General features: G+C 44.0%; 1 protein-coding gene and 1 long non-coding RNA gene across 3 annotated transcripts in view; both read right to left on the reverse strand.

Moving 5' to 3' along the window:
- LOC123589807 overlaps window positions 1-2894 on the reverse strand; it is a 13583-nt gene extending 10689 nt beyond the window's left edge. Inside the window, exon 1 of one of the 2 annotated variants that reach the window (XR_006708470.1) lies at window positions 2725-2880. This is a non-coding gene — a long non-coding RNA (uncharacterized LOC123589807). Of the gene's footprint in view, window positions 1-2724 lie in introns of both variants that reach the window. The other variant, XR_006708469.1, reaches the window with a different exon arrangement.
- A 4796-nt stretch (window positions 2895-7690) lies between these two features.
- LOC123588766 (olfactory receptor 1F1-like) lies at window positions 7691-9305 on the reverse strand. The gene has a single exon (XM_045459963.1). It carries the CDS (start codon window positions 9028-9030, stop codon window positions 8095-8097), a length of 936 nt encoding a protein of 311 aa, XP_045315919.1. The 5' UTR covers window positions 9031-9305; the 3' UTR covers window positions 7691-8094.
- Between the last annotated feature and the right edge of the window lie 4569 nt (window positions 9306-13874).

The following is a 13874-nucleotide window of genomic DNA, read 5'->3' on the forward strand; positions in this document are numbered from 1 at the left end:
GCTCTGGGCTGATGGCTCAGAGCCTGGAGCTTGTTTCTGATTCTGTGTCTCCCTCTCTCTCTGCCCCTCCCCCACTCATGCTCTGTCTCTCTCTGTCCCAAAAATAAAATAAACGTTGAAAAAAAAAAAATAAAAAAATAAAAAATAAAAATAAATAAATATAAAATAAAATCTGATAGTCACCCAAACTTTCATGTCAGAGAGAGCTGACCTCTTTATGACCTTGCCCACATAAGATTATCTTAGTCTTTCATTAGCTGCCATCACAGGTCATGGCAATTCCAGAATCCTCTCCAGGAGATCTTGCCATCCATATTCCTCTCTGCTAGCATCGCGTAGCAGCAAAACTATTTTCTAGTCATCGTCAAATTCATAACAATATTAGAATCTCTTTTTTGGTCAGTTTATCCAGCAGCAAAATGAGTCCAAATTGACCGGCAAGAAGTCTCTTCAGAGCCCAGTGTTGCTGGGATAAGAAGCAAAATTGTGCAAGGAGATCATCAGGTATTACAACAAGTAGGGCGAGCCTACTCCTCCTACCTCTTGTTTCCTTGCCCCATAAATTCCTGGTTGGTAGAAAGTTCAGCAGATATTGTCCACTGGTATGAAACTTACATTGTATACTGAAAAACAGCATCCTAACCTCAACTGGTGCCCAAAGTGAGTCTTTAAAAGACCATTTCTCTATTCCATAAGGTCAATTGCTCCTGGTGATGGTGCACAAGTAAATACCAGTGAATCACATGGACCCCAGCCTTATCCTTTCCATTAGTTATCTATTGTCAAGAAACAACTCAGCAACTTAAAACAGTAAACATTTACCTTACACAATTCCTATGGGTCAGGAACCTGTTAATGGTTTAGATGAATGGTTGTTCTCGACCAGGACTTGTCATGAGACTGCAGTTAAGCTGTCTGTAGGGACTCAGTCATCTGAATGCTTGACTGTGGCTGCAGGATGGTCTTCCAAGGCGGTGCCCTCATGCTACTTTTGGCAGGAAACTCAGTCCCTCGCATGAACTTCTCCATAGAGACAACTTCATATGTCCTTGCAACAGAGTTAATCGGCTTCCCACAGAACAAGAGATTCAAGAGAGCAACATGGAAATCACATGATCTTTTATGATGGAGCTCCTACCATCACACATCATCATTTCCACAACATTCTGCTGTTTGCACGGTGCTAAGGAGAGAATGGTTATGTCCCCAGCAAGTTCATATACTGAAATCCTAGCCCCAAGGTGATGGTAGGGTCCTTAGGAGGCAGGGCCTTTGGGAGGTGATCCAGTCATGAGGGCAGAACCCTCACTAAGAGTATTAGTGCCCTTATAAAAGTAGGTCCGAGAAAGCTCCCTTGTCCCTTCCACTGTGTGAGGTTACACTGAAAAGAAAAGCCATCTATAAACAGGAAGTGGGCTCTCACCACACACCAAGGCACCAGCACCTGGACCCTGGATTTCCCAGCCTCCAGAACTGTGAAAAAAAACATCTGTTGTTTATAAACTACCCAGTCTAGGGTATTTTGTAATAGCAGCCAGAATGGGTTAAGACACAAAGTCAGGGGCACCTGGGCGGCTCAGTCGGTTGAGCATCCTTCTTTGCCTCGGGTCATGATCTGACGGTTCCTGAGTTTGAGCCCCACTTTGGGCTCACTGCTGTCAGCACGGAACCCGCCCGCTTCGGATTCTCTGTCTCCCTCCTTCTCTGCCCTTTCCCCGCTCCCACTAAAAAATAAATAAACGTTAAAAAAAAAAAAAAAAAAACACACACACACACAAAGTCATCCTAAGTCAATGTGGGAAGGGACTACACAAGACCAGGATCACTGGGGGCCATCTTGGCAACTGGTGACCACATTCCTTTTATTATAAAGTGAATTCCTTGCCTAGAAACTATGTTTGTGGGACGCTAAGCAGATAGAATAGATTCATTCCTAATACACATCCTATCAGTCTTTAAACCTCAGGTTGACTAATGCCTCATTATGTATATTAGTTTCCCTTTCCTGAATGCTTCTGTACACTCCCTGATTCCTATGCTCACATAGGTTATCTACTTGTATCATACCGCTTTCATTATACCACCTTAAGTGACAAGTGATACCTGGAATGCATAAAGATCCTAAGTCTGACGCACAAGACTCACACCTTAACCTCTCCTTTAGGTCTGCAGTATAGGCCACCGTCTCCAGAACCAAACGCATTCATCAACATTGCCTTCTACACCAGAAATCATGCGAAGCTTAAAGCAGCAATTCTCAAACAGTAACGTGCACAAAAATCACCTAGGCATGTCGTTAACGTAAAGATCCTGATTCAGGAAGTATGGGATGCAGCCTGAGATTATGCATTTCTAGCCATCACCCAGGCTATGCCTGGTCCTCGAAGAAAGAGGTGCCCTTACTCTGAGAAGGACCCGAGCCATCTGCACCCGTTCGTGCGCCGCTGGCTCCTCAGCCAACCTTGCCTTTTGAAAGGATATTCAAAATCGAAGTCAGACCTTGACCTCCCACAGTCCCAGCCTGTGGAAGTAGGAGATAGGAGTCGTGAACACCTGTAGCCCATCCCAACTGGGAAGGGCAGACGATCCCGCACAGCCCTAAAGGACTGGCGCAGGTGGGCTGAGGAAGGCTCATGGAACCCGCCAGTTGCCCAGGTTTGGTAGGCACCAACCCCAGAGTGTCTCTTCACGCCATTTCCGGGTAAAAGGGTCAGAGCCACTTACGGCAACGCACAGCCCTCACTCCACGCTGGACTTGCCAGCCCGCTGCACTTCGGGAAAAGACTACGCCGCACCTCCCCTCGGAGACTGCACAGAGCGGAGGCTGCGCAGAGCGGAGGCTCCGCCCCTCCTGTCTAATTGGGCAAGAGCCCGGGGGGCGGGAGCGACGCATCCTCTGATCGCATCCGTTTGAGGGCGTGTACAGCGCTTCCGGGAAGTGATACCGCCTGGTCCGCCTCTCCCGCGCTGCGCCTGCGCATGGCCTAGGGAGGTGCTTTTGGCGCGCCTGAGCCTCCAGACACCCCGGATTGGGAGGCGGAAGTGCAAAATGTAAAGGGACCCAAAAAGTTTAGTAATCAAAGTAAATAATTCACCAATGCAGTGTTGTGTTTTTTTTTCCAAGCAAAGTTAATCGTTTAGCAAAGTATCAGAATTTTAAAGATACGATCAGTAAGCTGGCAGTTAATCTAATTTAAGACCTTCACTTAGTCAAGAGAAATTATCAAATAGGGCATTTCTCTCAGTTGAAACAGAGATAGGCAAAGGTTTTGAAAGCTTTACTGATGAGTTTACCTCTACTAAGTTAGTGTCAAAGATTAACACAGCCAGGCATTAAAGCTGTGAAAAACGATTTAATTCAGTAAATACTGACGGTAGGAGAAGGAGCTGAGCTCCATTCCATTCTCTGCAGAGGTGATTGGACATTTTAAAGGGAGAATGCGGAAGTAGGGAGAGGGAATGGTGGGAGCTTGAGCAGTCAAGGAAATGAAAAATTACAAAAAGCTGGGTAACGGGGTTGGTCCTTGTGAAATCCAAGCAGCTATCTTCAGGTGTTTCTTGAACTAGTTCATTCTTATGGCAGCCTTGATTTTTCCGAGGCAGGCAGTAAGGGTACCTAGGGTGATACTAGGAATGTGGCCTTGAGATGTTAGATGCTGTGTTAGTGTTTGTTCAAGTCTTCTAGGTCAAAGTTGAGCACAGTCAAGGAGAGGGAGAAGTCTGACTAGAGTTTGGTCAAGGAGGGACTCTGTCCTTAGAAAAGTAAAATTGTAAAAGATACTGGTTTGGGTGTAATAAAATATTGTGGTTAAAATAATGTGAGTTTAGGGGCACCTGGCTGGCTCAGTTAGTAGTAAAAAAAATTTTTTAATGTCTATTTATTTTTGAGAGAGAGAGAGAGCTAGCGGGGAAAGGGAAGAGAGAGAGGGAGACAGAATCCAAAGAAGGCTCCAGGCTCTGAGCTGTGCTCTGAGCTGTGCTCTGAGCTGTCAGCACAGCTCAGAGCCTTCTGAGCTGTCAGCACAGCTCAGAGCCTGAAGTGGGGCTCGAACTCACAAACTGTGAGATCATGACCTGTGCCAAAGTCACACTCTTAACTGACTGAGCCACCCAGGTGTCCCAGCATGGAGCCCACTTCACATTCTATGTCTCCCTCTCTCTCTCCCCGCCCCTTCCCCACTTGTGTGCATGTGTGCACTCTCTCTCTCTCTCTCTCTCTCTCTCAAAATAAATATTTAAAAAATTAATATACCTACTTTTAATTTTTTCAATATTTTTTCAACCACTTTAAATGTAAACAATTAACCATTAACACCTTTAAACCATTAACCATTGAAATACATTAAAACATGCATATCACGCTTCATTCAGGTCTGATGTGATGTGGCAGAGAGCTGAGCCAAGCCCATCAACTCCTTTAGAAAACTTTTTCATCATCCTCTACAGTAACCTCCCCATAGTAATTCATTCATATAATCATTTATTTGGGTAAATAATTACTGAGCAACTCCTACATTGCAGATACCTTTGAAAAACCTGGTCCCGGGGCGCCTGGGTGGCGCAGTCGGTTAAGCGTCCGACTTCAGCCAGGTCACGATCTCGCGGTCTGTGAGTTCGAGCCCCGTGTCAGGCTCTGGGCTGATGGCTCAGAGCCTGGAGCCTGCTTCCCATTCTGTGTCTGCTTCTCTCTCTGCCCCTCCCCCCTTCATGCTCGGTCTCTCTCTGTCTCAAAAATAAATAAACGTTAAAAAAGAAAAACCTGGTCCCTGCACTCACAGACTACAGCCTAATTAGGGCAAGGAGAATAGGAAGAAAAACACAAAGTAATTCCCTGAGGGTACTGACTTTTGCTACTCATTATTCATGAAACATGCACTTTATATGTACCAGACCCAGGACCTAACACTGTGTATAAATGTGAATAATGAACGATTTCTTAATTCAAGGACCATATATATTCATGGTGGAAGACCCCAGAAGAATGCAGACACCTGCAGTAGAAGGTTGTACAGGTCCTATAGGAAGGATAAGGCAAGCAGTTCAATTGTGGTGTACTGGTTTTCTAGGCCTGCCATAGCAGAGTACCATAAATTAGCACAGAAATTTATTCTCTCACAGTTCTGGAGGCTAGATGTCCAAAATTAAAGTGTTGGCAAGGCTGGTTCATTCTGGAGACTCTGAGAGAGAACGTGTTCCATGCACCTTTTCAAGCTTCAGTGGCTGCCATCAACCCTTAGTGTCCCATCACTTAGGATTGCCTAGTGTCAACAATCCTTAGTGATGCTGGTAGATGTACCACTCCAATGATTGCCAGTCTTCACATGGCAAAAGGTGAAGACTTTTCCCACCCCTGAGGGTCTTTGTGTCTAAGTGTCTTCACATGTGTTCTCTCTGTGGGTGGCTATGTCCAAATTTCTCTCTTCTTAGGAAGACACCAAGCCATTGCTGCATGGCCTACGCCAATTCTGTCTGACCAAATCTTAACTTGATTACATCTGTCAATACCCTACTTCCAAATAAGGTCATATTCATAGGTACTGGGAGTTAGGACCTGAACATCTCTTTTGCCGACTGTGGGACACTATGGTAGGGAATAACATTGAGGAATGATAGGGAGGTAGAATGCAGAGGATTTAGTGACTGATTGGACCTGTGGGATTATGGAAAGCATAGGAGGATTGCAACATTAATTGGGAACCATTCAGTGAGATAGGCAGTGCAGGCAAGAGAGAAATGTGTCTGTGCTTGGTGGGATGGATCATGGTGTGGAAACCACATGTGGTGCCCCATGGTGGCAGTGGAAACTTGATGGTTCCACTTAGGAAATGTGGGATGTGAAGACATCCAGGTTGGACACTGGATACACAGGTCAAGGGGAGGTCAGACCCATATGGGTTCGGAAGTCACCAGAACATAGAGGTGGTTAGACACAAAGTAGATGTAATTTCCCAGGGACAGAGTATAGAGTGAAAAGAAATCCAAGTATAAAACCCAAGAGGAAAACAAATGCTTATGAGATGGTAGAAAAGGAGGAGGTGGCAAAGCAAAGGGGGCAAAAAGACACAGTCAAAAACGAGCCTTTTAAGGAGCTAATGGAGTAGTGAGTTTTAAAAAGAAACAAATGCTAAACAAGGCCACATGCACAGAAAAATCAAGCAAAATGACTCAATAGCAACACTGTATTTTGTAAAATTATATCTTCAAATTAAAAAATACTAAATATTTCAATAAATGGTTACTAATGTGGCAAATGGACTAGACCCTAGTGCTTAACCTTTTGTCACACAACACAGTAGATCTGTTCTTTTCCTTTGTTGTCATTCTGCTACAATTATTAAAAGATGTCTCAGGTTGGGTTCTCAGAAGGCACATGGTTTTTGTTGACCTATTCATTGTTAAAGGTTTGCTTGTGTAATATGTGTCAGGAGCCAAGATTTTTATGGTGTCCAAGGTGAATAGTTTCTGTATGTGATCCCTGAACATCCACAATTTTTAGAGGGCCCTAAGGGCAAAGAGGAAAAGCGGAGAGGAAGCAGCAATAAACAGACGACACAGAATCACGTACATAATAAGACAAAGAGGAGTTTCCTGTGGGAACTCAGGAGACAGAATGAGAATCTGAGCCTAGAGGAATCATCAAAGGCTTCCTAGGGGAAATAGCGACTTGGATCTTGAAGGTTCAGGGAAGGTTTGGCCCTCGGATAGAAGGACTAGGCGCCCTGAACAGATGACATAGCAAATGTCAATCTGTTTCTCCAAAATCAAAGGAACATCTTATGCTAAATATACTCCCATAAGGCAAGGCAATCAGATTGGATGATGAGACACTGACACAGATTGTTTCTGTCCCTCCCCCCGCCAAATTAATATGTTGAAACCTAACCCCCCAATGTGTAGTATTTGGAGGTGGGACCTTTGGGAGTTGACTAGGTCATGAGCTGCAGAGCCTTCATGAAGGGATGAGTGCCTTCATAAAACAGACCCCAGAAAGCTCCCTCACCCCTTCCACCACATGAGGACACAGAAAGAAAAACCAGGAAGCTGGCTTTCATCAGACACGAAATCTGCTGACACCTCGATCTTTGAGAAATAAAAGTTTGGCGTTTAAGCTACCCCAGTGTATGGTATTTTTGTTAGAGCAGACTAAACAGACTAGTGAGAGCGCTAAAAATTATGAAGTGTTCTTTGGATTCTATGTGACGCTAAGAAATGTACCTTGAGCCAAAGGACAGGCTGTCTCAGCACAGGAACACTTGAGCCCAGAGAGAACCTCAGTGAGTGGTTTTCACCTCTATTGTTATTACCCTCAGTAGACATCAGATTTCCTTTTGGGGTTTCTAGGCTCACTCTTTTTTTTTAATGTTTATTTCTATTTTTGAGACAGAGAGAGAGAGAGGAAGCACAAGCAGGGGGAGGGGCAGACAGAGAGGGGCATACAGAATCCCAAGCAGACTTCAGGCTCTGAGCCATCAGCAGAGAACCCAACAATGGGGCTCCAACCCATGAACTGTGGAGATCATGACCGCAGCTGAAGTCGGATGCTGAACCGACTGAGACACGCCAAGGCTCACTCTTGATAATGAGCGATCATACAGTGACTCCAAAGCAGCATGATGGTCAACTCAGAAAATTACACTAGAACCTCCTGCAGACATTAAAAGAGGAAAAAATACCAATGTCTGGATCCCATTCCAGAAAATAAGATTTAATTGGTCAAAGTTGGGTCCAACATCTGTATATATGCTGTCAAAGCTCCCCAAGCGATACTATCATGTATCCAAGATTGAAAAAAACACTGCCTTATTCTGAGAGCATTTCCAAAAAAGGAAGTGGGGAAAAAATTATTACATGCAACTTTTTAGCATGATCACCCAGAAAGGAAAAACTTGTCCTTAGGCAAAGCAATATGAAATACAATAATTAGAAACAAATAAAATTACCTATTTAAAGGAACAGGGTTGTACTTAAGTCTGAGTTCATTCATAACTTGTACTGAGAGTATTCTAAGTTCCTTGCAAACACTTTGATTACTACATTCAGTGAATTGGCAAAGATTAAAATGCTGGGAATGATAGGTCCATTCTACTGTCATCACTAAGAGCATGTCTTCCTGTCCACCATTTTTCGTAGGGCCCCCTTCAAGTCCCTGTTCCTCAGGCTGTAGATGAAGGGGTTCAGCATGGGGGTCACCACGGTATACATCACAGTAGCTGCTGTGTCCTTCTCAGAAGAGTGTGAGGACAAAGGGTTGAAATACACAGCAATGATGGTGCCATAGAAGAGGGAAACCACGGCCAGGTGCGAGCCACAAGTGGAGAAGGCTTTCCATCTTCCCTTCGTGGACGGGACTCTCAGGACAGCGCAGGTAATATGGACATACGAAGCCAGGATGCAAATAAATGGAGAGATCATGATCAGAGAACCCTCAGTCAGAATCATCACCTCATTGAGGTGGGTGTCAGAGCAGGACAGTTTCAGGAGGGGAGTCACATCACAGAAGAAGTGGGGGATGGCATTGTCTGCACAGAACGAGAGTCGAGCCATCAACAGGGTATGCAGTAGAGCATTCAGGTTGGCAATGACCCATGACCCGGCAACCAGCAGGGCACAGAGCTGGTGGGTCATCTTTGTCAAGTAGTGTAAGGGGTGGCATATGGCAACAAAGCGGTCATAGGCCATCACAGCCAGGAGGAAATTGTCCATGTCGGCAAGCTCAAAGAGAAAATACATCTGTGTGAGACACCCAGAGAAGGAGATGGCCTGAGTCCCAAGGATGTGGTTGGCCAGCATCTTGGGGACGGTGGTCGTGGAGAAGCAGATGTCCACAAAGGACAGGTGGCTGAGGAGGAAGTACATGGGGATGTGCAGGCGGGGGTCCACGCTGATGGCCAGGAGGATGAGCAGGTTTCCCAGGACCGTGGCCAGGTACATGCTCAGGAAGAGCACAAAGAGGGCCTGCTGCTGCTGGGGCTGCCTGGAGAGCCCGAGGAGGAGGAACTCGGAGACACTCGACTGGTTTGCTCCTCTCATGGGGCTGGACTCAGATAAATAGACAACAGTGAAATCAGATACCTATACAGGGATCGTTAACAAATCAGACTCCAGGCACGATCACATTTGCAAATCAGTTCATAGAATCGCTAAGAGGATGGATATGCCCGTCCAACCCACACTCCCATCTTCCGAACAGAGTTCTGATGTTTTTCCTACTGGATTCACTAATCCTTACTTTGTATTGAGAAACACACAGTAGGGGTGCTTGGGTGGCTCAGTTAAGCGTCCCACTCTGGGTCAGATCATGATCTCACAGCTCCTGAGTTTGAGTCCTGACTTAGACTCTGTGCTGAGAGCTCAGAACCTGGAGCCTGCTGTGGATTCTGTGTCTCCCTCTCTGTCTGTCCCTGTCTTGGGCATTCTCTCTGTCTCTCTTTCTCTCTCTCTCTCTCTCTCTCTCTCTCTCTCTCTCTCTCTCTCAAAAATAAATAAACATAAAAAGAAACAGAAATATTAACACTTAAAAAGAGACAGATATCCACACACCTGACTCTATGTGTCTCTGCTTCCATTACCTAGTTCTCCCCCTGACCCACTCAACTCCTATATAGTTCATAAAGAGATGAGAGAAAAAACTGATTATTACTGGGTTCTTCCTAAGTAACATATGATGCCACTCCTGGCATTAACTTCCTCTATTTGGAAGATAGAGCAGAGGAAGTTTCTAAAAAAAAAAAAAAAAATTATATCTTGATAGAAACCAATGTCTCTACTGCTGTCATCTTACCTGAGGGAGTTTGGGGCTATTGCTACCATGTGTTATTCACCTCTGCATAACTGGTCAACACCTCTCTTCATTGTAGGGATTGGAATGTCTTGCAAACAGAGGTAGGTACTGAGTGCCTGAAGAGCAGGGGGTTCATGGTCTTAGTCCTCTGTTTGGGAAAGATGTTTGGGGAAATCACAGAGCAAGCATTTACAGGAGCTTCACATCCACTGGGACCAGATTCCCTGAGAGCCTCATTAGAGAGGAGAAAAGAATGATTGTCTTGCCAACTTTTGGCCCTTTGGACGAAACAGTAATGACAAAGAATACTACCTCAGGTTTTATTGGTAGCCCTCGAGACAGAACATGGAAGATACTAGAAATGAAGCCAGCTTGATGGAGACAAGTCCCAGACAAAATTCTCCTGGACCTGAGTGATCTGGGCCTGTGCACATATATGTGTGAAAATTCAGTTATTAAATCCCTGTCCTTCTTACTTCCTCTTTTAAGACGCTGGGCTATTCTTTTGTTTCCATATAACTCTGGTTTTCTTAGGCCTACTTATCTTCAGAGAAGAGAGTGATGCCTGATCTTCTCCATTTTGCAGATGGGAATGTTGAGAGCACATGACAGCGCTGAGCATAATCCATCATGGCATCATGGATAAAGGATAGCCTGATTCTAAGGGATGTTGTCTCTAGGAGAACTCAGCATGCTATCATTTGCAAACTCCAGGCCTCAGGGGCAGATACCTTTGGGATTTCAATCCTACTTACATTGTTTTACCTTTTTCCTGAACAGAAGCCCCTAATCCAAATAGTAGTAACTGTGGGGCCCCAGACGCCATTTTTGTTCCATATGCCCTTTCCTTCACCATAGCTGATTGGACCAGGGTATTTGGAACTAGGATTGAAGGAGAGCCGGTCCATCTCATTATGTGGCTTGGCTGGAATGTATAGATCCAACCATCTTCTGCCTGCCCACTGCCATCTGATGGACTGAGAAGCAGAGAAGGGTTGAAGAAATAAATATAGAGAAAGAAGATATTCATTGGAGAAAATCTTCATGGTGTTCCAATTCTGGGATCGAGTGTTTTCCTGACGATTGATTACATTCCAGCATGTTTCACTCTGGGTTCTTGCTTGCAAACAAGAAACGGCAATAGTGGTTAATTTTAGCAGAAAAAGAATATTGATTCCATCAGTGAATGAGTGGATAATCAACTCGTACTCTATATGACCTGAGCTGAAATCAAGATTTGGCGGCTTAACTAACTGAGCCACCCAGGCACCCCTAAGTGACATTTTCAAAGTGTATAATATGCAATACAGCCTTGTGGTTGAGCATATGTGCTCTGGTCAGCCAACATGGCTCAGCCCTCCTTATTGTTGTCAGAGCATCATCATAATTAAAATGATAAATGAAGAAGTAGGAAACAAAAATATTCAGAATTCAGGTTTTTCTGATACTTTTTCTTTCTTCTTGATCATCTTCTGCATTTTCCAAAAACTTTTTTCAATAAGCAGTGTCAAGAACTATAAAGGGTCTGAGACTTTACCCTGCTTACAAGTTAACAAGCTAGTCTGCAAATTTCACGGAGAGTGGCAGAAGACACAAAACTCTTGGGTCCGAGACAAAGGACTTTATTACTCACACGAATAATAGGACCCAGCGTATCAGCATTTATACCAGTTCCTTAAGCCCCAGTTCCCACGGAATGACATGAATAAGGCCAGGCAGCACCTGTGTACATAGTGGGCGATTTAGAGGAGAGGACCCCCAACCTTAAAAAATCAAACCTTTGTAATTGGCAATAAGCCTTCCTGATGTTTCCCCAGAAGAAAACATTATATTTATTAGAGTGGACAGTGAAAAACCCTCCCTTTGCTCTGGAAAGGCACCATTTTCATCTTCCAAGGCCATTCACTATAGAAACATTCTTGAAGAGATTATATAGAACAGAAGCACTCACTGTCACTGCTCACAAAATGTACAGAAAAACAAGAGACCCATGGAATATTGTCTCCCATCAAACATGTATTAATTTTATACTCATAAAGTTTTATTTGTTTTTTAACAGTGAATACGAGATGGAGGCTTTCGTAGTTGAGTAATTTCAGGTGAAGTATTGTATTCCAATTTTTTCTCATGTACTAGAAGAAAAAATAAATAAAAAGAACAACCTGACAAGCAGGGAAAGTATCCTTCATCCAAGTCAACTATTTCAGAAAGTCCAAGAGAACGAGCCAACACAGTCCAAGAAAAAGTAGAGATAGGGATTTCATATTAACCTTAAGGAGTATTTGATTAATATTAAAAGGATTGAAGAGAACAAAGATCTTTCTGTTACAAAAAGATATAATCCATAATAAAGGTACAACCTTCATGAACCTCTATGGCCTCCAAAACTTTACATCAAATAAGAAAAGTAAAAGTTATTAATAGATAGAAAGATAGTTGAAATGTTCATTATAAAGCCTTACAGATCAATCAATAAAAACACTAAGTATCAGAATATTATCATCTTCATATACACGTATTTGAATTCTATCTTACAGATATAGCTATATCTTAGAAACAAACCAGATTGAACTCCATGTCATATAAAAAGACAGACCCCCCAAGGATTCAGAGAGGGTGTCAAAGGTAGAAGGGTAAAGATGAGCTGGTGTTCTTGGTTGACACAGTGGAGCGGGAAGCCCCTGTGGGTGTAGCCACCATGACCCAGAGTCAGACTTCAGTGGAGAATAAAGTAAATTTGTGCTCGGATAGCTGCAACCTGAGGCCACAGGAGGGTGCAAGAGTTGCCCCCAAAGGGATGTGAGCCACAATCATCAATGCTGCAGCAAAAAGGTCTACAGCAGACCACACAAGACTGAGATTCAGGAGCTGCACTGTTTGCTAGTCATTCACACAATCATGCCAATGGACGGGTCCAACTTCCGGTTCTCTCTCTTCACCTGGGTGGGGAAAGGAGGACTGGCTGATCCCTCTGAATGAGCTTCTGGGTGCTTTGACACCAAGAAGGAAGGACTGGATACCCCTGATAATAAGTGACAGGTAAGGTGGGGCAGAAATAATGAAGACATAAAGAAGGGATGACCTTAATTTCTATTGCAAGCTGAAGAAACTGGTCAGGGAGGCTACATGTGGGATTAAGGGACACAAACAGGGAATTACGCACCAGGAAGTATGTGGCAGCATCTCTTATAGTCCCGAAACACTCGAAATTGTTCAGAGTCAGGGAATGCATTTGTGAATGGATCAAATATTATGTGGCCATTAAAATCACATTTCTAAGACTTCTACTCACATGGTAAGAAGGAAGTGGAAAATTGGAACACAAAATTATATGGAAAGATTTCAGCCAACTTTTCTAAAATTATATCCACAGGTGTATAACAGCAGCCATCTTGGAGCAGCAGGACTGTAGGTTATTTTTGCTTTATTCTTTATGATTTCTGGTGCCATATTGTGCAGGTATTACCTACACAGGTATGTTAGGTATTACCTAACATTGGTTTAAAATGAAGCAATTTTTAAAACTCCTACTCAAGAAATAACGTCCAAATTAAAAGCTAAGGCAGTATGCATTCACCCTTTTATTTTTTTCCTTTCAGCTAGGCTTTGGTCTGGGAGCAGTGCCAGGCACTGGGATACAAGGCAAGTACTATGTGAATTGGGGTATGGAAGAGTTCATAATCTGTGGAAAGCACTTGTTGGAGTGGAAGAATAAACCAAAGGAAAAAAGAGAGAGCTCAATAATCAGAAGAGAGAATCAGGAGCCATCATGGATGACAAGGTGACATTTGACTTGCTTCTTGAAAGTGCAGGAGGGTGTTGATAGGGGGTGTGTGTTCCTTTGTGCCACAGAGAAGAAAGTAGGGGGAATTGGTCCAGGCAGAGGGAACAGGAAGTGTTGATTTGCTCCCCTGGAATCAAAGACTGCCCTACTGGCCCCACGCTCCATGGTATGAAAGCCAACCAGGATCCTCACCGTCGAAATGTTTCCCCCTTCTGTGCTGCTTTGCCTCTTGAAACTCTGGGCCACATGCCCACCTGGGCCTCTGAGCCTCACCTGAAATTTTATTACCCACTTTAGTCCTCATATTTT

The sequence above is a fragment of the Leopardus geoffroyi genome, chromosome E3, assembly GCF_018350155.1.
Source record: "Leopardus geoffroyi isolate Oge1 chromosome E3, O.geoffroyi_Oge1_pat1.0, whole genome shotgun sequence".
Taxonomy (NCBI): domain Eukaryota; kingdom Metazoa; phylum Chordata; class Mammalia; order Carnivora; family Felidae; genus Leopardus; species Leopardus geoffroyi.